This window comes from Bos indicus, chromosome 8 (genome assembly GCF_029378745.1).
Source record: "Bos indicus isolate NIAB-ARS_2022 breed Sahiwal x Tharparkar chromosome 8, NIAB-ARS_B.indTharparkar_mat_pri_1.0, whole genome shotgun sequence".
Lineage (NCBI taxonomy): Eukaryota > Metazoa > Chordata > Mammalia > Artiodactyla > Bovidae > Bos > Bos indicus.
The window spans coordinates 48,091,628-48,116,014 of record NC_091767.1 but is presented as its reverse complement, the minus strand read 5'-3'; the positions used below and the strand labels follow the sequence as shown (position 1 = coordinate 48,116,014).

Genomic DNA, 24,387 nt, shown 5'->3' with positions numbered 1-24,387 from the left:
TAAGTTTATTAAAAATTAGATCCAGCATTATGTCCTACAAGTATTCACGTTTACAGGAAACATGATATCATATTGCCACAATGTCTTGTGATAAAGCCTAATGATGGTATATAGAATATTCACATTTGCAAGTATATACCATGATGTCAAATATATTACTCAATGTGATGACTTCAGGGTCATGAGTAATGTCAAAACAAATAAGTCAGCCACCTGGTAAGACAGGGCGGAGCATTTAATAATATATAAATCTTTATAGGACAACAAACATTTAAAATAATCCCTAATTTAGCTTGGTATTTCACATCCCTGTTGAAAATGGCCTTCAAAACAGGTGTGCTTAATATAAAGTTAAAGCAGAATTCTAATGCCAATGAATCACCACTGAACATTATTCTACCTACATAGTTCTATCACCTACAAGAATATTTCTTTGTTAATAACATATAACTCTGCCAAAACAAAAACGTGTTACAACTCAGTTTCATAAGGGCAATTTGAATCATATTATCTTCAGAATATAACTAATATACTTGGACTACAACTATTCCAGTTAGGAGTGAACCTGATAAAATATCTAACAAAATGTCCACCATAAAGTTTTTAAAATGCAATTCAACCTCATGAGGAAGTAGATCAAGTGGAAGAGATTTAGGATGAGGTTGAAATAATCAGCTCCAAACCTAAAGGAAAGTTCAAATTTACTCTTGATAGTTTTAGAAGTCAGGAATCCTATAGGGACTAAATCAATCACTCAGAAAATCAAATCACACCAATTTTTACATTTCAAAGAAGGATTATATGAAGTCTTGTTGTATATTTAAGTAGTTAATATGATCCATCAGGATGCTTGTCTACACCCACTAATACTATTTCTGTAAAGAAAGGCACCTATAACCCCTCCTTTGACTCCAAAAGCCATGACTTTAAGGTTATTCAAAAATACTTCATCTTCATCAAGATAATCGTTACTAGAGGAGAGAGTTGTAGTGATTAGGAGGGGCCAGTTACATTCTCTTGATCTGAGTGGTGATTACATGACTGTGTTCAGTCTGTGAAAATTCATTTAATTCTATTATGATTTTTGCACTTTTCTACACATTGTATGTTCGGAGAAGGCAATGGCACCCCACTCCAGTACTCTTGCCTGGAGAATCCCATGGACAGAGGAGCCTGGTAGGCTGCAGTCCATGGGGTCGCTAGGAGTCGGACACAACTGAGTGACTTCACTTTCACTTTTCACTTTCATGCATTGGAGAAGAAAATGGCAACCCACCCCAGTGTTCTTGCCTGGAGAATCCCAGGGACGGGGGAGCCTGGTGGGCTGCCATCTATGGGGTCACACGGAGTCGGACACGACTGAAGCGACTTAGCAGCAGCACACATTGTATGTTATACTTCAACAAAAGTTTAATAAATGAAAATGCCCCATATTTATCTTTTTTCACTTTTTAGAGTAGTTACTAGTATGAGATTCTTGAATGAAGGATTCATATCATACTCATCTTTTGCAAATGCTTGCTATATAACAATAAAACAGATGTCAATAAAGACAGATGAGTTAACACAGACCAACAATTAATTGCAAAATGTCAGTAAGAACTACTTGATTTCCATTCCTTCATCCCACAGCACTGAACTGCTACTAGACATACATATTACACCATTAGTAGTTTAAAAAAATACTTGAGCCCCTCCTGCCAGAGACAGATGGCATTTGTGATGTATGTGTAAGAGAAAGAAGCCAAGACATATATACCAATACTTACTAAGACATGCATCATATATGTCATGAGGGCAAAAAATGCCACCAGGAAGGAGGGAGACATTCCAGTGGGATTAACCAGGAAGTGCATAAATGAGGGAGTAGCATGTGAGCAGGAGTAGCATGTGAGCATGATGAACATCCTATAAACTGAAGGAATGGACTAGCATCTACAGAATAGCATCTACAGAATGCTTAACACTGCATGCCAGGTATCACGTGAGGTAAACTTTGAATAAACCTTACCTAACTTTCACAATATAACTAGACCCACTAAAATCTTGACTACTTAAGAAATTTGTCCAAGATTACAGAACAAGTAAATACTAGGGAATTTGACCTAAATCTCTGGACTCCAATATCAATGTCTTCCTACCACATCACGTTGCCACTATCTTGAATAAGAGATTGATGGATGCCTTTGGCCAAATGCAAGAGACATAAGAGACGCAGATTCGATCCCTGGGTTGGGAAGATCCCCTGGAGGAGGTCACAGCAATCCACTCCAGTACTCTTGCCTGGAGAATCTCATGGACAGAGCAGTTTGGTAGGCTGCGGTCCACAGGGTTGCAGAGAGTGGCATACAACTAAATCAATTTAGCACACACGTATGCACGCACCTTTGGCCAAAGCCCAAAAACACATATTTGAAAACTGACAAATTTTTTTTTCCTATCCAATATATACACTTCAAAATGTTTTTATTCTTCAAAGTAAAATGATCAAAACCAAAACAGACTGCATCCACTTATAGGAATGATGGCCTAAATTGACAGTACTAGAGTTCTAAGTCACAGCTTGAAATCAGTCTATTTGACTATCCTTTCTGGTAAAAAGGTCTTAATCAATCAAACTCTTTAACTAAAAGTAATGAGAAGGTTATAAAAGTTAAACATAATTTAAACAGTTGACAGTTTTACTGACAAACCTGAAACACAGAATGTACAAAAAGGCCAAGAGTCAAAGGTAATTGTTATATTTCGGTTTGAGGAACTCAGTAAATAGTGGAGTTGTTAACAGAGTTGGGGAATACAGAAGGAGAAAAAGGTTTGAGCAAGACAAAAATTGAGTTATTTCTTTGTCATGTTAAGCTTTTTGATTTTCAAGAATAGAGGTCAAGTAGGTAGTTAAATATACAACAACTCTGCAGCTCAGGAGAGAGGCTGGCCTGGAGTTCCAAATCTGGAAGGCATCAGCATAAAGATAGTATTTAAAGTCATGGACTGAACTAAAAAATTATTTCAGGAGAATGCTAGAGAAGCAAATGCTGCCAGTCAAGTGAGTGAGGTGAGTACTGAGCATCACAAGGATTTGGCAGCACAGAGATCAATGACCCTTGACAAGAGTGGTTTTCACAATGGTGTAGGTGGTGCTAGAGGTAAAGCACTCTCCTGCATTGGCAGGAGACATAAGAGACAAGCTCCATCCTTGGGTTGGGAAGACCCCTGGAGGAGGGCGTGGCAACCCACTTCAGTATTCTTGACTGGAGAATCCCATGCAAAGAGGAGCCTGGAGGGCTACGGTCCACAGGGTTGCAAAGAGTCGGAAACAACTGAAGCAACTTAGCACGCAGGTGTGTAAAAACTATTTAAATGGGGATTGAAAAAAAATGGGAAGTAAAGAAATGGAGATCAAGAACTTTTCTATAAAGAAGAAGAAAGAAATAGGGTGGAGCTAGAAAAGAACATGGATTCTATCTAAAGAGAATTTAAAAACAAACAAACAAATAACCCATTACAGATGGAAAGACTAATGACACAACAGAACATGGACAACTGAGGAGTCTTAAGCCTTTTAAATCACAAGGTAAGCTAGAATACATGAGCTCCACAGTGCAAGTAAAGGGACTAGTCTCTGGGAGGGCCAGGCACTCCATCCACTATACCAGGAAGAAGTGTGTAAGGGTACAGATGCGGGTAGTTTGGTAGATGTAATGGTGGATAGAAAGCTGGATCTAAGCAAGGTTAGGATTCTGTCAGGCAAGTACCACAGAAGGGAAGAAAAATAAGGGATTTGAAGAATATGCAAAAGAGCAGTTGTACTGATTGAACATGGTATCCATGCTGGATAAGGAGGGGAAAAAGGACAAGGATGAGGTACAGTGAAAAGTGGGAAAGCTAATGCACGTTGAGTACCCAGTGGAATTTTAAAAAATTATTTGAGGAATAAGAAAACCAGATAAGTAGATGGTGGTCAGTTTCTGTTGTTTGTTCAAGTTTGTAAGAGGAGCAGTTACCAGCAATGAGGGTTTAATATTTGAACACGGGAAGAGATTTCTGAGGTGGGGGATATAGAAACTGAGAGATCAGATGTTTGATTATCCATGTGACTGTAGCAATCACTAAGTAAGATGGCAGGAAAATGAGGAAAGGCAGTGAGCTAGATACTCAAGAGGATATAAGTATAGATCTGGAGGAGATCAACAGTCTGATACCATGTATCTCAGAAGAGGTGGGGTTTTGAGCAAGGAAAACTTGAACTGAAGAAGTAAATGGGAAAAAGGGTTCTAAATGACGGGTTGAAGATACAGAGTGAAAAAACATCGTTACTTAAAGACTACATGGAAACAGAGTTCCCAGGAACAGTCAGGGCAAGAAAGTGAAAGAAATTTTATTTTCAACACTATGTCTCTGATGATAGTAAACTATCAATTCCAGAAGGCAAATTGGAATGGTTAGGGAAGAGGGCATTGAAAAGTTCAAAGACTGCAAATTAGAATCTACATGAAGTCAAATGAGTATAAAATTTCCCAGCAATAATGGCCAACCTGGGAACCTTGATCACTAAAAAATCAACCAAAACAAACTAATAAATACCTTTTCTAAGCTTCATGAGAGCAGTTCGGTATCTTTCAATAAACTCCCTTTTGGCTTAGCAATTAAAGAATCCTAATGATAATCACCAGATATGCAGATGACACCACCCTTATGGCAGAAAGTGAAGAGGAACTCAAAAGCCTCTTGATGAAAGTGAAAGTGGAGAGTGAAAAAGTTGGCTTAAAGCTCAACATTCAGAAAACGAAGATCATGGCATCCGGTCCCACCACTTCATGGGAAATAGATGGGGAAACAGTGGAAACGGTGTCAGACTTTATTTTTCTGGGCTCCAAATCACTGCAGATGGTGACTGCAGCCATGAAATTAAAAGACGCTTACTCCTTGGAAGGAAAGTTATGACCAACCGAGATAGCACATTCAAAAGCAGAGACATTACTTTGCCAACAAAGGTTCGTCTAGTCAAGGCTACGGTTTTTCCTGTGGTCATGAATGGATGTGAGAGTTGGACTGTGAAGAAGGCTGAGCGCCGAAGAATTGATGCTTTTGAACTGTGGTGTTGGAGAAGACTCTTGAGAGTCCCTTGGACTGCAAGGAGGTCCAACAAGTCCATTCTGAAGATCAGCCCTGGGATTTCTTTGGAAGGAATGATGCTGAAGCTGAAACTCCAGTCCTTTGGCCACCTCATGCCAAGAGTTGACTCACTGGAAAAGACTCTGATGCTGGGAGGGATTGGGGGCAGGAGGAGAAGGGGATGACAGAGGATGAGATGACTGGATGGCACCACTGACTCGATGGACGTGAGTCTCAGTGAACTCCGGGAGTGGTGATGGACAGGGAGGCCTGGCGTGCTGCGATTCACGGGGTCCCAAAGAGTCGGACACGACTGAGCAACTGATCTGATCTGATCTGATCATGTAGAGGGCCTTGCACACACAGACAAGGTGAGAAGAGGAATGTTTCTTTAATTCATTCAATGTATTTAAGTGCTATTTGCCCTGGAGTGATAGGGAAAATTTCAGAAAGGAATTTTAGGCATGCTAGCTATTCGTTTATCCCCTTCTCATTTCATTTCTTCCTTTCACAAAAGTCAGTGGTGAGCAAAAGACCAATAACAACTGAGAATGGAGTGAGCTGACAGCAAGGTTGTTCTGAGGATAAGCAAGGCTCTCTGTAAACTTGCCTGTGACCTCACAGTAATACTTCTGCAGGTGTGGAAAGAGTCCCACAGCTTAAAATAACAAATGCCTAATGAATGCTGCAGCAGCCCGTACCTCTCAGCCCTGAGGTTCTCTGTCCAATGGTGACACCCCAACTACACAGCTTTTCTCTAAACAGAAAATGACCCCGTTTGGGGAAGAGTTAATATCCACTATGACGCCTTCTCTCTCTCTCAGGTGAACTAATTTACCTAGATGAAGAATTCTGAGAATACTGTATCTCTAACACTGCAGTATTTACCTTCATGTAGAAAACAATTGAAGAGACTTAGCAGCAGCAGCAGAAACAAGTGTTGACGATGTAATTATAAAATTTTATAATCCAACAGTGAGTACAGTACTATGCCTTAACACATAGACCAAATCAAAACAAAGTCATTTTAGTTGTCATTTATTATGCATAAAGTGAAATGTCTAAAACATACAGTTGATGTAGAAAAATTATATTGTAGCAGGCATTAAAACTAAGGAACTTGTAGGATCGATTTATTGATCCTGCCCAAGTGTAGGCACCTTGGAATTGTAGGTAAATCAAATATCCCAAAACATGGATGAGATTATTTTGTGTAAAAGATAGAGAACACAGTACTTAAAAATATTCAAAGTAGTGAATACTCACTAGCACTGACTTTTTAAAAAAATTTTAAAGACTTTTAATTAGTACAATATTCCTACATATTATAATGCTCAGTACATCATAGATTAAATTACCTTGTCAAGTAAAAAAGTATGCTGAATATAATAAGAAGGGAACTCGGGGAGGATACTTTTAACTTAAATCCATGTTGGATCATAGAGAAAGCAAAGGAATTCCAGAAAAACATCTACTTCTGCTTCATTGACTACACTCCAGCCTTTGACTGTGTGGATCACAACAAACTGTGGAAAATTCTTAAAAAGATGGGAATACCAGACCACCTTACCTGCCTTCTGAGAAACCTATATGTGAGTCAAGAAGCAAGAGTTAGAACTGGACATGCAGCAAGAGACTGGTTCAAAATTGGGAAAGGAGTACATCAAGGCTGTATACAGTCACCTTGTTTATTTAACTTCTATGCAGGGAACATCATGTGAAATGCCAGACTGGATGAATCACAAACTGGAATCAAGACTGCGGGAGAAATAATAACCTCAGATATGCCAATGATACCACTAATGGCAGAAAGCAAAGAGGAACTACAGAGCCTCTTGATGAGTGAAAAAGCTGGCTTAAAACTCAACATTCAGAAAACTAAGATGATGGCATTTGGTCCCATCACTTCATGGGAAATAGAGGGGAAAAGTGGAAAGAGTGCCATTTTATTTTCCTGGGCTCCAAAATCACTGTAGACAGTGACTGCAGCCATGAAATTAAAAGATGTCTGCTTCTTAGAAGAAAAGTTACGATCAACCTAGACAGCATATTAAAAAAGCAGAGACATTACTTTGCTGACAAAGGTCTGTCTAGTCAAAGCTATGCTATGGTGTTTCCAGTAGTCATGTATGGATATGAGAGTTGGACTGTAAAGAAAGCTGAGCACCGAAGAATTGATGCTTTTGAACTGTGGTGTTGGAGGACTAAATCAGTCCTGAATGTTCATTGCAAGGACTGATGCTGAAGCTGAAGCTCCAATACTTTGGCCACCTGATGCAAGGAGCCAGCTCTTTGGAAAAGATCTTGATGTTGGGAAAGACTGAGGGCAGGAGGAGAAGGGGGTGACAGAGGATGAGATGGTTGGATGGCATCACTGACTCAATGGACAAGAGTCTGAGCAAACTCCGAGAGAAAGCGAAAGGACAGGACAGCCTGGCACACTGCAGTTCATGGGGTCACAAAAAGTCAGACACGTCTTAGCAACTAAACAACATGTAATAGACAGCATTGGTGAATATACCAAGAACATTTCCCAATTTGGAAAAAAGATCAAAAGGAGTCCCAGGTGATCTCCAGAGTGCCAAAGATGGTTACCTTACAACTATAATGGAAACCATTGCCAAGCTGAAGATTTATTTAATGGCTACTCACTTCTTTAAACTTTAATTGTTGAAACTCACAGATTAGGAAATAACATTTATTCTCATACTGGCACTTTATCTCTCATACCAAAATTACTCACACCAGAGATTACCTAAACCAATATGAGACCGTTTCCTAAAGCACAGCATATTTGGGCTAGAGGAGATAAGACAAAGATCCCATATCACTTGAGCCCAAGCTACCCTGAACAAAACGAGCCTTACCACTAGTCCCCTTTTCCACAATAGGGTTTTATTCACTCATCTTACAGAGCAGGCATCATGGCCAACTAAATTACTATGACTCGACCCTGTTCAATAAGATCCAGACTCAGTAATCTTATGAACAAGATCAGTTTTCGTTTGGTTTTTTGTTTGTTTTTTATTTTTGGCCACGCCACATGGCTTTTGGGATCTTAGTTCCTGAAGGGAACTAAGGGATCAAATCCAGGCCCTCGGCACTGCAAGCACAGAGTCCTAATCGCTGGACCACCAGGGAATTCCCAAGATCCACTTTGTAACGATCATCTGAATTCCTCTTACAGAGAGACAATACTTAAGTGTCATGACTGGAGTTTGTAAATAAAAGCTTACAAGCTTACAAAATATTAGAAGACAACTACTAGAATTATTTTGACTTGTGGTTAGCTAAGATATTCAGTATGTTAGAATGCTGACCTGTCATTAGTTTTTATAGAGAAGTTAATAAAATAGTTTTCTTTTTAAAAATACTGATAATAGGCAGTGTTTCTACAATGTGCCCAAACAAAAAAGCAAACAACAAAAACAGAACTTTACAATATTTGAGTGGTTAATCAGTCATTTTACTATAATATCTATTTTTAATTGATGTAAAATTTATATATCATGCACAGACCTTCAAGGCTCAATTCAATGCGCTTCAATAAATGCTTTGTGATCTTCATGTTTCCATCACTCCAGAAAGTTGTCTTGAGCCCCTTCCAGTCAATTCCCCCACCACCCAAGGCAAACTACTGTTCAGATTTCTATAGATGTGAGAAATACCCAACTTCCTTCCCTTCACACAATGTTTCTGAGACTTATCTACATGTCTGCCATCTATCAGTAGCTTTTAAAAAACAGCAGAGTAGTATTTCTCTGTTAAACAGATAAACACAATCTGTTTATCTATTCTCTTGTTGAAGGATATTTGTATTTTTTTATTTGTTGGGCTATTGTGAATAAAGGTGCTTGTAAACATAGAATCCTGTTCTGCTGTATAAATGTAATCATATCACCTTTAAACTTCTGTCTAAACCAGAAGCTGAGGGACCTGACAGAACTAGCATCTGTTTCCACACAAAATGAGTGAGAAGAGCCCTATCCCTGCTCCACAGCCCTGGCTGACTAGATGGGACCCACTCCAATCCAACCAGCCTACACCTGTGTTATGTGACACTCCAGGGGCAACACTTTGCAAGGAGAGACGCCTTCCCTGGAACATTTCAAACAGGCAGTGTTTAGGGTCAGTGGCACTAAAGCTCATCTCTGTTCCAACCCTAATCTAATGTTACAATGCCCCTACTACAGACAAAAACACAGTCTTAAAAAACAACAGCCAACACACATACACTAAAAGGGGCTTTTGATTTACCTGTTCTTTGCGGTCTCCCAGCACAGACCTCACCTAATCAATGGATAGCCACATACTAGTAACACAATTCTGGGCACTCATTTCCCAATAGGCAAAACTGGGAAAATTGTAGCATCTGTCTTAGGGTTATTTTGAAGATCAAATTAGATAATCTAGATCAAGTATTCACAGTTGCTAATACACTTAAGTACAAAGCATTAGCTATTATTAACAAAACCTCATTTCCAAAACTAATTACAGAATATAGCCTCAGATTTTCCTTTTCCTTTTCAAGGTAATAACAAGAGTTTCCTGAAAGGGATGTGTTCCCCTGCTCCAAATTACTTCACGTTAAATGTGTTCCCCGCCAAATTAATTCAAGTGCAACTGGCGTTATGTAAACCAAAGTGCACAGCCAAGCAAGTTTTGGCTAAATCACTTTTTTTAATCTGCAAAACGTCTAAGTAACGTACACTGGCGGTTTAAGTCACTAAGTCATATCCGACTCTTGCGACCCCATGGACTGTAGCCTGCCAGACTCCTCTGTCCATGGGATTCTGCAGGCAAGAATACTGGAGAGGGTTGCCATTTCCTTCTCCAGGGGATCTTCCTGACCCAGGGATAGAACCCAGATCTCCTGTGTTGCAGGCACTATTACCCTCTAAAAGTGAGATCTAGTACTGACCACAAAACTGACTCCTGCCCCATCAATAAGATCATGTGATCCTGGGGTTCTAAGGCTTTCGAACATGCTAGTGAAAACAATGTTGACTACACGTATGAAACAAATAGCATCCTTAAGAAGATGATATATGCTCTTCCCACTTCACTCAGTTAAATGCTATCCATCCTTCAGATCTCAGGGAAGCTTTCTTAAACCCTCCTAACTTAATCAAGACTTTCTGCTAGACACTCTCAAGGTTCCCTTGGACTTTTCCTTCACAGCTCTTACTTCCATTCATATTTAACATACTCAAAAGATTACTTAATGCCTGTCACCTTACCCACCAAACTATATGCTTCAATTAAAGGCCTGGCTGTATATTACACTCAACCTTATACCCCTAGTATCTACCACAATGTTTCGTACCATATAAATGATGTGGAACAAATAACATGAATACAAGAATTTCATTGCAGCTTCATTTGTCACAGTGAAAATTTGAAAACAACTCAAAAGTTTACTAATAGGAAAAGTAATTAAGCTTCTACATATGTAAGACAGAATAGTACACAACCATTAAAAAAGAAAGAGCTTAATCTCTATGTTCTGACATACCCAATCTTCCTAATGAAAAAGGAGAAATGTATTTTATTTCATATGTACTATATTGTGCTTAGATGTCTAAAAACACACACATCAAACTGTTAACAATGACTACATCTGAAGACGAACAGGCCTGGAAAAAGGTACTTTCACTTACTTTACACATTTCTGTGTTTCAGTATTTTTCAACAAACATTTCTAATCAACTTTTTATGCTTTGAGCAACTGCAAGTCCATATAAATGATCATACACTGATGTTTAGTGCATATTTATATCACTATTTCTTAAAAATATTTATTGTAATCATCTCCGCAGAAACTGAGAGAGGAAGGTAACACAAAAGATAATATCAGCCCCTGTAGCATAGGTTAACAGCTGTATGTAAACTGTCTAAATCACAGAGCAAAATAAACACAACAGGAGCTACAATGTGGGTCTGTTTTCTTGGTCCAAGGTTCCTTCCACTACACATCAGTGCCTTTCCAGTAAGGGACACAAGCCTGTCTTGATATAATCAATGTTTTAGTACCAAGGACTAGAAGAGATATGAAACTACTCCCATTTCCACCCACCTTTGCAAGTCACGAGAGGGTACTGCAGACCAATGGCCATAGAGGCTTCTTTTAATAACCCCAGAGAAAGGGAGGTTATAAAATTCTAGTGCATGCTAATCACTATTAGACAATTCCCTTATGTTGAGCTGAAACCTGTCTCTTTTACTTTGACTCACTGGTTCAAGTTTGGCATTTGGAATGCCAAGCTTCTCTCCTCTTTGAGAATATATTTAAGACAACTATCATCTGTGTCTTTTTGGGATACTGTCTGAAATTTATAAGCTGTTCTTCAATAAAACATCTCATTATCCAACTTTTAACTTCAGTCTTGATAAACTACTTGGCAGAGGAAAAGGGGAACTATCCTGCAAGACTCCCACAAAATAATGAGGTACAAAGTAGTCAGTTGTTACTATAATCCTCCATGGAGAGTTACAGAGAACCATGCACATCTTAGCACTCCTTTGTTAGAGTCAAACACCTTTCTGGTGTAAAGCACAGGAATGAAGACACCGTCAGATGCTTACAAAAAAATCCTGGCTTTCGACAGCTGAACATAGCTGGTTCAAGAATTTGCCATGAATGCAGTGGCATTCCTTACTATACCTCCGTAAGACACAGGAACAATCAACCTGATGATCCTTTCTCAGTAAAATATTTCTTGCTGTTTTTGTTAGCACCTTCAATAACAAAGCACCTGGTGGTTCCACCAATGTACAAATGAGACTTCCTCACAACTTAATAGAGACAAAGCAATGAATGATAAAAGTAATAAACAGAATGAAACTTATCAACTGAACTTGAGATGCATGAAAAGATTTGAAACCATAATGACAAGGTTGTTAGATAATACTAGAAAACACACAATGAAAAGTACAGGAAGTCCAGGAAGAAGTGCTAGGACAAGAAGTACAAGTTCCAGAAGCCTTGTACTTACAAGGACAAGAAGCACAGTAAGCTACACTGCCGCTACTTATTAAACAGGGCTTCCCTGGTGGCTCAGATGGTAAAGAATCAGCCTCAATCCCTGGATGAGGATGATCCCCTGGAGAAGGTAATCGCAACGCACTGCAGTATTCTTGCCTGGAGAATCCCATGGACTGGCAGGCTAATGGGGTTGCAAAGAGTCAGTAACACTTTCACTTATTAAACAAACTGCTTTTTATCACCTGATGAAAAACAATAGAAGTAAATGCTTGTACAAAAACAGAGTAAGAATACAGGACAAGACAGACATCTATTTGGAACAGCACAGCTTTTTACTCTGTTTTACCTATTGATGACAGGCACAAACTTGGTAAAGTCTTCCCAAATGTTGCTCCAGGTTTTCCTTCTGAATTCGAACCAAATTAAGAGCAAGGAGAGGGCCTCTGAGCATCCAATCAAAAATAATCCCCCATACTCTTCACTCAACTGTGCTTCCCTTCATCAGAATTTATAATTATACATCTCTGTGCTTATTGTCCCATGACCCAGAAAACCGTAAGTTCCTTGAAGTCAACTCTTTTGAACACTGTATACACATGTAATAGGTCCCTGAACAGGAGAGATGCCCCTTAAATATCTGTATAGTGAAAATAGAAAGAGGAAAGGAAAAGGAAGTCCCTGGGTACCCTAAACAGTCATTTTGCTTTTGTAGCTAATGTTGGGAGAAGGCAATGGCAGCCCACTCCAGTACTCTTGCCTGGAAAATCCCATGGATGGAGGGGCCTGGTAGGCTTCAGTCCATGGGGTCGCTAAGAGTCGGACACGACTGAGGGACTTCACTTTCACTTTCATGCATTGGAGAAGGAAATGGCAACCCACTCCAGTGTTCTTGCCTGGAGAATCCCAGGGAAGGGGGAGCCTGGTGGGCTGCCGTCTATAGGGTTGCACAGAGTCGGACAGGACTGAAAGGACTTAGCAGCAGCAGCAGCAGCTAATGTTGAGAAATTAATCACCTGTCGGACACTAATTATGATCCAGATTATTCATATACATGGATTTACTTTAACTTCACAATAATACTGGCAGGTTTCTCATTTGTGATCAAAGTAAGACTCAAAGAAACTAAATATTACATAACTTGCTTAAGCCATACATCTAGCAAATCTGGGCTCCAGTTTATGTTAATATCAGGTTTACCTGATATACTGGAGGCTGCCCCCAAGCTGCTCTTGTCTTCGATTATCTCCACTCCTTACAGCTAAGGGAGGAGGGGGAAATACTTAACAGCAAATCAGTAGGTGCATATAACCCAAGACTTTTGGCTATCTATTCAGTCTGAATTTGCTTCCAGCTTAAAGAAATCTTCTAAAGAAATATAAACAGCAAAACAAGCATTTTTACATTGATCAAATAATTTGATTCTCAAAACAATCTTACAAATGAGAGAGAAATTCCCACTGTGTTGGTGCAGATACTAGGGCTAAGAGCCCTTAAGAACTTTGACACTCTCCCTACAAACCTATGGGCCTGGGGTTTTCCAAAAAGAAATAGTGACTGCATAGACTTGGTGCAACCTTTGAAAAAAGACACTCGCGCCATAAACGTCGTTTTCCTACTGCAAATATGTAATCCAGATTGGGAACGTTCAACGACGCGATTTTCCCATTGCATTTTAAATTTGATGAGGGTCCCGTTCACTTTATACAATTAGTTAAATGTTGACTGCCAAATATAAATATTTACGAGGAGACAACACATGCAGGTCAAAGAAAGGACGTGGGAATATCATTTTAGAAAGGGCTGCAGTGCAGCCAAAACTCCGGGCTGCGGTCCACATTTGGCTTCGCCAACTCCTCCTTCTCTCCCCTCCACTCAACCATTCCTCCCTGGAGTCAGATTTAGTGCAACAGGCAGGTTCCTACCTTGGTCTGAACACTCTTATCAAACTTGTCATTTTTGAAGCTAAAAGTATTCTGGTGCCTCTGAGGCCTGGAACGAGTCACGTTCCCTTTCTGTGAGCTCATCGCAGAAACGACAATCGCCTCGTTCTGGGACAAGGAAGGTGCAGGCAAGAGTAAGTTGCGAGGAACTATCCCACGGAGCTCACGCTTCTACTACTGACCCGGAAGGAACTTAACCAGCCTTTCTGTCCCCGCCCCCGGCCTACCCACGTGACTCCTCGAGGGGGTCAAAGGACACCCTCAGGCCTCTCAGCGCCCTCAAGGCCCTTTTAAAACCGCCCAGTCTCGATCCTTCCCCCTTCGCTCAGCCTCTCTCTCTCAATCCCGGCGTAAAAATCCCGCTTTCTTCGAAGCGAGAATTCCCCCATTGGTCCGAATGTAGCAGTCCATCAAAGTCGAGGGGCGGGGAGGCCTTGCTTCTATTGGCTCTCCTTTTCCGCAATCCCCGCCTCCTGCCGACTCTGCTCAGCCTCTCCGCAGCGCTACACCTCCGAGTTGCTTGTGATTGGTGGAAGTCGGGCTAAACTAGACTCCGTCCCTCCCCCTGCCCGCTCGCAGGCTGGAGCCGGGGTCAGCTTTGGCATCTTCCTACAGTCAGTGACCAACTCCTAGCTTAGTGAGCTCTCCGCAAACCCCAGGTTTTCCCTTCCAGCCTCCCGCCACGAGAGCGAGCCCCGCGGCCATCAGGCTGTAGGGGAGCGAAGAAAAGAGAATTAGAAAAAAGAAAAGATCTGGCTGGGTCTGGGTGGTGTCTGCAGTGCCAGAAAGGGAGGTGGCGGCGGCTGCGGCAGCTGCGACCACGGCCGCGCGGGACGTGAGGCCCAAGAGCAGCCGACCGCGGCGGCGGAGGCGGCCGCTCCAGCGCCTCGCGCCGGGGCCGTTAGTCAGCAGAACGCGAGCCCGTGTGGAGGAACAGGGTCGGCGCGAGGCGAGACTCAGGAGCTTAAGCCGGCCCCCTCGGGCGCCGCTGTCCTTCCACGTCCCGGCGCCGGGGGCTGCAGCCCTCTTCCTGGCTTCTCGGCCGGGCCCGCCCGCAGGCGGGCAGAGTCCGGCAGCGGCAGCAGCAGCAGCAGCGTGGATCGCGCCTCGCAGAGGACAGCGCGGCGGCAGAGGTTCCCTCCCGGCCCTTTCAGCCTGACGCCTTGGCTGCGGCCCTCAGGTGCAGGTGCGTGGGGCCGCGGCGGGGAGGTGGGGGCCTGGGCTCTGCGGCCGGGCTGGAGGAGGGGGCGCTGGGCCGGGAGACGCAGCGCGGGAGGGACGAGCCGGGGCCGGGCGGGGGGAGGGGAACGGGAGGCGTCTTTGTTGTTGGCGACCGGGATTCCTCTAGGCGCTGGGAAAGGCTCAGAAGCCACTCCCGATCGGATCTGGGATTTTGAGAAGATTGTCTGTTGGTTCGGTGAAGGGGAGAGGTAGGAAAGTCTTTGCGGTCGATGAGGCTGCGGGAGTCGGAGGGCGGGAGAGGGACGGACAGATCGATTGGGGAAGGTTTTGGGTCCTCCTTGCAGAGAAGTCTCATTTCATTTTTTGCTCTTCTCCCTTGGACGGAAAGATGGGGTCAGGTTCACATTCCCACCCTCGCTCATTGTGAAATTCGCGTCGCCTGAAAACTGTCTCCTGAATGTCCTCGAATGTGCCAGCCTTCATTTTTAGATCGAATCATGCCGGGTCCTTGGTGATTTGTGTGTTCTGGTCCGGCCTTTCTAGGGTCTTTTTCTCTCGATGATCGAGCTTCACTCGAACTCTAGGATAAGCTCACCAGGAATTGTTTTTGAATTGAAAAATTAGTGTTTTGTTGAAATTTTTTGAACCCTGAAACGAAAAGTTCTGTCAAGTTAGGTTGTACTGTTGTGAAGAGGTGTTTTAAAGAGAGTTTAACCCTGGCTTTTTTTTTTTTTTTTTTTTAAAGAAATGTTCAGAGCTTTGATCCATGGTGATTTCTGCCAATGCCAGGACACAACTTTCTAAAACGACACGTTGATTTATCAAAGTCAGTGTGAACTGTATTTGTTAAGCAGAAGAGTGAGTAACGGAATGCAGGGAGGGTGACCTTTAATTTTTTGCTCTTAGCTTATGAAAAGGTATTCATGTTTAATAGTTTTTTTTGTGATATACAGTTCTTGATCCGCAAGATAATTCATTGATTCTTTTTTTTAAGGCTCCAGTAAGTAAAAAGAATTTTGGAGTTCTTGTGTCAGCGTTTAAAACTACCTAATGAATCTGAGTAAAAAGTCAGGTACATGTTGTAATAGCATTCATCTGTTTACATTAACAAGAAGACGTAATAAAATGAGGGTTTTTTGGTAAAGAGTTTGTCTCATATGTTTATAGCATAAACTCATTTGGATGATTTATCTAATATCTAATCGTAGCCAATATTTTGGTAATTATCATAATTGACAGTGTTCTAATTGGGTACCCAGTTCTTTGCTTGTTGGAAGTAGGGGTGGAGGCTGACTTAGAGAAGAGCAGTGGAGATAGCCATGCTTCAACTTAAAAAGGAATTAAGGTCCCTGTTGGGCAATAATTACTATATTACTTGAGATCCAGGAAGAAATAAATAGCACTCTCACCCATATTTTGACCTCGCTTTTCTCCTACTCTAGTATTAATAAGGTTAATTGGCAAGGATAGGATTAGATTTTTAGCAGGCTAGGCAGTTTTAATTTTGTCTCTTGCTGTGCAGTACGGTAGTTGATCAGTGGCTTGCTCCTTGAGTATCTTTGCCGGTTTTGAAATGTGTATGACCTCTGACAAAGAATATTCTATTTCCTGTGACAAACAGAATTACCATAAAGCATCATGGCAATGTAATGTTTTGGGCAATTTACTGAACACAGAAGAACTAGGCAATTAGTGTCTGTTCCAAGTTTTGTCACTGAATTGGTCTACAACTCCAGGCATGCTATCTCACATCTGAGTCAGTTTCTCCATCTGTGATATAGGGCTAATAAAATGTGCCACCTGCTCACTGTGAGGAAAGGGCAGTGAGAACCAACAGTTCTTCTGGTTATGTTACATTGGTTGTTTTCGTGAATAACAGTACTTTTTAATGCAATTCTCTAAGTTTGTTTTCGTATTATGAATTTCAGTTTCTTGGTGAAGAATTAGGATAAACATAGTTATAATAGGGAGGCTCTATCCATATGCTATCACTTAGGAATGATAAACTCTAATTTTCTCCAGTGTTAAGAATATATAATTTGGTGTCATATCTTTAGAATCAGTGATGACAAGAAAGTAGGGTGATAGATTGAGTTGGTTGATTTACTGATAGATTTTATTTCTACTATATCCAAGGTTTTGCTCTTAATTCTCAAAAATTACTCCTACTTTTCCTATGCTGTTAAAGATTTCTCGCATACCAATATGCCTCTCAAACCCAGACTTCTGAGTCGGAGAGGAAAAATGATGCTTTATGACTTTATTACAAATGAAGCCTAGAGAAGTTTAATTATTTGAATTGTCTAAAGCTACACAATTTTTAAGAACCAGAACTGAGACTTGAATCTGGGTCTCCTGACTTCTGATTCTGAGTCCTTTCCTTTGGAGCAGTGTTTTCCAAACTTCTGTCTAGGAAGTTTTTGCCAATTCAGGTGAAGTGAAAAATAAGATAGTACTAGAAGTACTGTTAACTTATAACATAATGAATATTCATGCACTCATTACCCAGTTGGAAAGTTATAACTACAAAACAAAGCTTCCCCTATACTTGGTACCCCTCTTAAATCCTATTTCCACACTCCCGACAACAAACCCCAAATTGACATGTATCCTTCCTATCCATGTGTTTATACGTTACTACATTCCTTTATATCCATGAGCATTATATGGTTTTTCTTTTATTGGTTTAAGACTGTTTAAGTATGGTTTTTATATCTGTAGCTTGCTTTCTTCACTGAACAAGCCAAGATTTATCTGTGCTGATTCTGGTAGCTCTAGTTTATTATTACTGTCATTTGGTATGTGTTTTATTACGTGACTGTATCACGTTTCTGTTAGTGATTTTAGTGGTTTCCAGTTGTTTTCTTATTAAACACAGCATAGGGAATATTCTTGTATATGTTTATTTAGGTAAAGTGGAAGACTTCCTGCAGAGTGGCTCTTGAACCTATATCTCATTTTTATACAAATATTTTACAACCTCCCCAATACTGTCCTAAATGAAATTCATAATAATAAACTTCAGTTGGTATTTTAAATAAAGTAATATGCTTACTAAAATAAAGAAATAATTTATAACAAAGTAATGTATTGCACTGTGAAATGCTGAGGTTCAACCACATTGTAATCTTGCTACCAAGTGTAATAATAGACCAAAAACATCAGAATTCTGGGGGTTGGTTAGAAATCAGAACCTCAGGTCCTACCCTAATTACTAAGATGCTGAATGTTAACAGGATTCCCAGATGAACTGAGTGTACCTAGAAGTCTAAGAAGCGCTGCTAGAAGACATAGTAGTAGTCAGATACTTTGAACAGATGGGATCACCTTGACTAGGACAGCTGCTAAAGTAGATTAAACACATGTGTTTAGTTGGCCACTGGAATAGCGATAGAGGGATTTGATTTGATAAGTTTCTGAAATAACTATAATTTCAGTAAAGTTTGAACAAAAATAAAAATGCAGTCTTCTCTCTTTACACGGGGGTTGCACTCTTTTACATCTTAATCTTTGTTAAAACAATGCAACTATACTTTGTGTTAAGTCCTATTTATTAATATCTGACCTTAGTTTTTCGTTCTGGTCCCTTAAATGAGTGTCCAGCAGAATGTTCAGAAGTCACTGGACATGGGGCAGCATTATCTTTACATACCACAAGTGTGTCGTGTCCCTGGCATCTATTGAGTAGTGCCCCCCATTTGTTACAACTAAAAAGCCATTATTGAGAAAGATTGCCCTGGGATATAAATCTATCAATAGTATCAGACTGCTGGAACATAGGATAGGAGCTGCTTCTTCACCTTCATTAGATACAATCAGTTTTCTCTCCAGAGTATATCAGTAATGAATGAAAGGATCTGTTTCTCCACCTTCCAAGTACTTCAGTTCAGTCACTCAGTTGTGTCCAACTCTTTGCAACCCCATGAACCGCAGCATGCCAGGCCTCCCTGTCCATTACCAACTCGTGGAGTTTACCCAAACTCATGTCCATTGAGTCAGTGATGCCATCTAACCATCTCATCCTCCGTTGTCCCCTTCTCCTCCTGCCTTCAGTCTTTCTCAGCATCTTTTCAAATGAGTCCTCTCTTCGCATCAAGTGGCCAAAGTATTGGCGTTTCAGCTTCAGCATCAGTCCTTCCAATGAACACCCAGGACTAATTTCCTTTAGGATGGACTGGTTGGATCTCCTTGCAGTCCAAGAGACTCTCAAGAGTCTTCTCCAACACCACAGTTCAAAAGCATCAATTCTTCGGCACTCAGCTTTTTTTATACTCCAACTCTCACATCCATACATGACTACTGGAAAAACCATAGCCTTGACTAGACGGACCTTTGTTGGCAAAGTAATGTCTCTGCTTTTGAATATGCTATCTAGGTTGGTCATAACTTTCCTCCCAAGGAGTAAACGTCTTTTAATTTCATGCATGCGGTCACCATCTGCAGCGATTTTGGAGCCCCCAAAAATAAAGTCTTTTATGGTTTCCACTGTTTCCCCATCTGTTTGCCATGAAGTGATGGGACCGGATGCCATGATCTTAGTTTTCTGCATGTTGAGCTTTAAGCCAACTTTGTCACTCTCCTCTTTCATTTTCATCAGGAGTCTCTTTAGTTCTTCTTCACTTTCTCCCATAAGGGTGGTGTCATCTGCATATGTGAGGTTATTGATATTTCTTCCGGCGCTCTTGATTCCAGCTTGTGCTTCCTCCAGCCCAGCATTTCGCAGGATGTACTCTACCTATAAGTTAAACAAGCAGGGTGACACTTTTCCTATTTGGAACCAGTCTGTTGTTCCATGTCCAGTTCTAACTGTTGCTTTCTGACCTGCATGTAGGTTTCTCAAGAGTCAGGTCAGGTGGTCTGGTATTCCCATCTCTTTCAGAATTTTCCAGTTTGTTGTGATCCACACAGTCAAAGGCTTTGGCATAGTCAAAAAAGCAGCAGTACATGTTTTTCTGGAACTCTCTTGCTTTTTCAATAATCCAGTGAATGTTGGCAATTTGATCTCTGGTTCCTCTGCCTTTGCTAAAACCAGCTTGAACATCTGGAAGTCATGGTTCATGCATTGCTGAAGCCTGGCTTGGAGAATTTTGAGCATTACTTTACTAGTGTGTGAATGAGTGCAATTGTGCGGTAGTTTGAGCATTCTTTGGCATTGCCTTTCTTTGGGATTGGAATGAAAACTGACATTTTCCAATCCTGTGGCCACTGCTGAGTTTTCCAAATTTGCTGACATGGTGAGTGCAGCACTTTCACAGCATTGTCTTCTAGGATTTGAAATAGCTCAACTGGAATTCCATAACTACCCCTAACTTTGTTCATAGTGATGCTTTCTAAGGCCCACTTGACTTCACATTCCAGGATGTCTGGCTCTAGGTGAGTGATCGCACCATTGTGATTATCTGGGTCGTGAAGATCTTTTTGGCACAGTTCTTCTGTGTATTCTTGCCACCTCTTCTTAATATCCTCTGCTTCTTTTAGGTCCATGCCATTTTTGTCCTCATTGAGTCCATCTTTGCATAAAATGTTCCTTTGGTATCTCTAATTTTCTTGAAGAGATCTCTAGTCTTTCCTAATCTATTGTTTTCCTCTATTTCTTTGCTTTGATCGCTGAGGAAGGCTTTCTTAACTCTCCTTGCTATTCTTTGGAACTCTGCATTCAAATAGGTATATCTTTCCTTTTCTCCTTTGCTTTTCACTTCTCTTCTTTTCACAGCTATTTGTAAGCCTCCTCAGACACCCATTTTGCTTTTTTGCATTTCCTTTTCTTGGGGATGGTCTTGATTCCTGTCTCCTGTATATTGTCACAAACCTCCGTCCATAGTTCGTCAGGCACTCTGTCCATCAGATCTGGTCCTTAAATCTATTTGTCACTTCCACTGTATAATCATAAGGGATTTGATTTAGGTCATACCTGAATGGTCTAGTGGTTTTCCCCACTTTCTTCAATTTAAGTCTGAATTTGGCAATAAGGAGTTCATGAATGAGCCACAGTCAGCTCCCGATCTTGTTTTTGCTAACTGTATAGAGCTTCTCCATTTTGGCTGCAAAGAATATAATCAATACGGTTTCAGTGTTCACCATTTGGTGATGTCCATGTGTAGAGTCTTCTCTTGTGTTGTTGGAAGAGGGTGTCTGCCATGACCAGTGCATTCTCTTGGTAAATCTCTGTTAGCCTTTGCCCTGTCTCATTCTCTACTCCAAGGTCAAATTTGCCTGTTACTCTAGGTATTTCTTGACTTTTACTTTAGCATTCCAGTCCCCTGTAATGAAAAGGACATCTTTTGGAGATGTTAGTTCTAGAAGGTCTTTTAGGTCTTCATAGAACCGTTCAGCGTTACTGGTTGGGGCATAGACTTGGATTACCATGATATTGAATGGTTTGCCTTGGAAACAAATAGATATCATTCTGTCATTTTTGATATCGCATCCAAGTACTTCATTTCAGACTCTTTTGTTGACTATGATGGCTACTCCATTTCTTCTAAGGGATTCTTGCCCATAGTAGTAGACATAATGGTCATCTGAGTTAAATTCACCATTCCAAATACTTAAGACTTCTTAAATTTTGACATTCTAAGGAATATGAAATGTTACCTCATTGTAATTTTCATATATATCTTCCCCCGTTAGTTGTGTAGTTAAGAACACTTTAACTTGGTTTTCAGCGATTCATGTTCCTTTTCTGTGAATTGCCTATTCTGTTTTTCTTTGAGATTATTTTATTGATTTGTAAGTACTTTTTATGTATTTAGGATGATAGTACTTAGTAGGCTTTAGAAATATTTTCTAGTCTTTACAATGCCTTTTCATTTTAAATACGGTATCTTTTGATGACTAGACATTCTTAATTTTAATGGCAAATTTATTCTCTCATGATGGTACTTTTTCTCTGTAAAGGAAGTCTCTTGAGATTGTAAAGATTGTTATAGTTTGTTGTAAAAGTTTTACTTTTTCACATTTAGATGTTAAATACGTGTGGAGCTGTTTATATATAATGAGATATTTGTGAATCTAAATTTACTTAATAAAAATGACTACCCTTTATACTGAAATTATTTTTATGTTAATGTGCTCTTATGAAATTATAGTGATACTAGATTATATTTAGTTTGTAACATAAATTTGATAACTCTTATCATTCCAACTTTTTTAAAAAAATTTGACTGGATTTTAATAAAAGGTTTGAGAACTACTGCTTTTAGAGTACTCTGATTCCTTTTTATTTATGTTTGCCTCACATTCATCATCTAAAACATCACTGAAAATGATCAGGTACTCTTAGGTACTAATCTTTCATCATCTGCATCTCTACATTTTACAGTTTAATGTGTCTAGTCATCTCTTTTTATTCTGACTAGAATATTTTAAATAATACTTATGATCCTAATTTTTAACATAATTTCAGACAAAATTCAAATATTATTTTAATGTTAATTTAGCTCTGATATAGGTCCTAACTGTTTTGTTTTCCCAGGAATTAAAGGTGAAAATGGTTAAACACATCCTCATACTGTTAAAGATGAAAAAAGGGAAAGGAAGAATGGGCCAGTGTCTACTGAGTATCAGTCACTGTTCTAGGTTTGAGGGGTTGCATCTGTAAACAAAACAAGCGAAGATCCCTAACTTCCTAGAGCTTACCACCTAGCAGAGGATTATACACAATATGCATAATAAATATCTAATATGTTAGAAAGTGATAAATACTTTTAAAGAAAAGGTAGAGAGTGGTAAGGGGGAATCAAATGAGGCGGTTTTGACCTTTCAGAAGGGGAGAATAAGTGAAAATATGAGATAGCAGTGAGGGCCTTGACCATGCACATAGTCTTGGAAGACTGGACAGAATATAGTGTTAAGTTAAAACTGTGTTCCTGGCTCTCCCATTTAATAAGAGGATGAACTTGGACAAGTTGATTGATATAACAACCTGAAGCCCTGATTTCTTCATATATAGAAAGATGATATTCTGAGAAAAGTATTATTAAGATTAAGAGAGGGACTTCCCTGGTGGTCCAGTGACTGAGCCTCCCCATTCCAATGCAGGGGAATTGGCTTTGATCCCTGGTCAGAGAACTAGATCCCACATGCCTCAGCTAAGACCCAGTGCAGACAAATAAATAAATAAAAATAAAATTTAAAACAGCATGTTAAAAAGCAGAGACATTACTTTGCCAACAAAGGTCCATCTAGTCAAGGCTATGGTTTTTCCAGTAGTCATGTATGGATGTGAGAGTTAGACTATAAAGAAAGCTGAGTGCCGAAGAATTGATGCTTTTGAACCATGGTATTGGAGAAAGAATCTCATTGAGAGTCCCTTGGACTGCAAGGAGATCCAACCAGTCCATCCTAAAGGAAATGAGTCCTGGGTGTTCATTGGAAGGACTGATGTTGAAGCTGAAACTCCAGTACTTTGGCCACCTGATGCGAAGAGCTGACCCATTTGAAAAGACTCTGATGCTGGGAAAGATTGAAGACGGGAGGAGAAGGGGATGACAGAGGATGAGATGGTTGGATGGCATCACCGACTCAATGGACATGAGTTTGAGTAAACTCTGGGAGTTGGTGATGGACAGGGAGGCCTGGTGCGCTCCAGTCCATGGAGTCGCAAAGAGTCAGATATGACTGAGTGATTGAACTCAACTGAAAATTTTAAAAAAGATAAAAGGAGATAACAAGTGAAAACACCTACCTCCTTCCCTCATCTCTCACCATGTAGATTTCATGTACCACTCTGTATTTTGCTGCTGCTGCTGCTGCTGCTGCTGCTGCATCGCGTCAGTTGTGTCCAACTCTGTGTGACTCTGTACTTTATTTTATAGCATTTGTCACAGTATATATAATAACCTGTGTCAGTTGATAAATTTTATCTCACCTCTTGTGAAATAATGAGAAGAGCCAGTCAGTGTAGTATTGGGTTGGCCAAAACATTCATTCAAGTTTTCCATACTGTCTTATGGAAAAACCCGAACAACCTTTTTGGCCAACCCAATAATATATACCATTAACATATAGTCATCTGTACCTTCCTTTAAACTTTTTTTTTAATTTGAAAATTATTTCATTCAGATTTGTTGGAAAGTGTTTTTATTTATAGTGTCTTTATGCTAGAGCTTCACATTGTATTATAGGCATTAGCTCATTAATCACCACACATCATTTTTGTGATGGAGG

The 24,387-nt window shown here is 40.3% G+C and overlaps 2 protein-coding genes across 5 annotated transcripts in view; one reads left to right on the top strand and one right to left on the bottom strand.

Moving 5' to 3' along the window:
• Positions 1-14,488, bottom strand: part of C8H9orf85 (chromosome 8 C9orf85 homolog) — a 77,662-nt gene extending 63,174 nt beyond the window's left edge. The window contains exon 1 of one of the 3 annotated variants that reach the window (XM_070794656.1): positions 14,020-14,488. In XM_070794656.1, the coding sequence (XP_070650757.1) occupies positions 14,020-14,121 (102 nt within the window). In that variant the 5' untranslated portion in view covers positions 14,122-14,488. The remainder of the gene's footprint in view (positions 1-14,019) is intronic. The other 2 variants (XM_019966063.2, XM_019966064.2) reach the window with 2 other exon arrangements.
• A 151-nt stretch (positions 14,489-14,639) lies between these two features.
• The window catches only part of ABHD17B (abhydrolase domain containing 17B, depalmitoylase), a 48,868-nt gene continuing 39,120 nt past the window's right edge, over positions 14,640-24,387 (top strand). The window contains exon 1 of one of the 2 annotated variants that reach the window (XM_019966061.2): positions 14,640-15,223. The gene's annotated coding sequence lies outside the window, so the exon portion shown is untranslated. Of the gene's footprint in view, positions 15,224-15,361; positions 15,468-24,387 lie in introns of those variants that run through there. The other variant, XM_019966062.2, reaches the window with a different exon arrangement.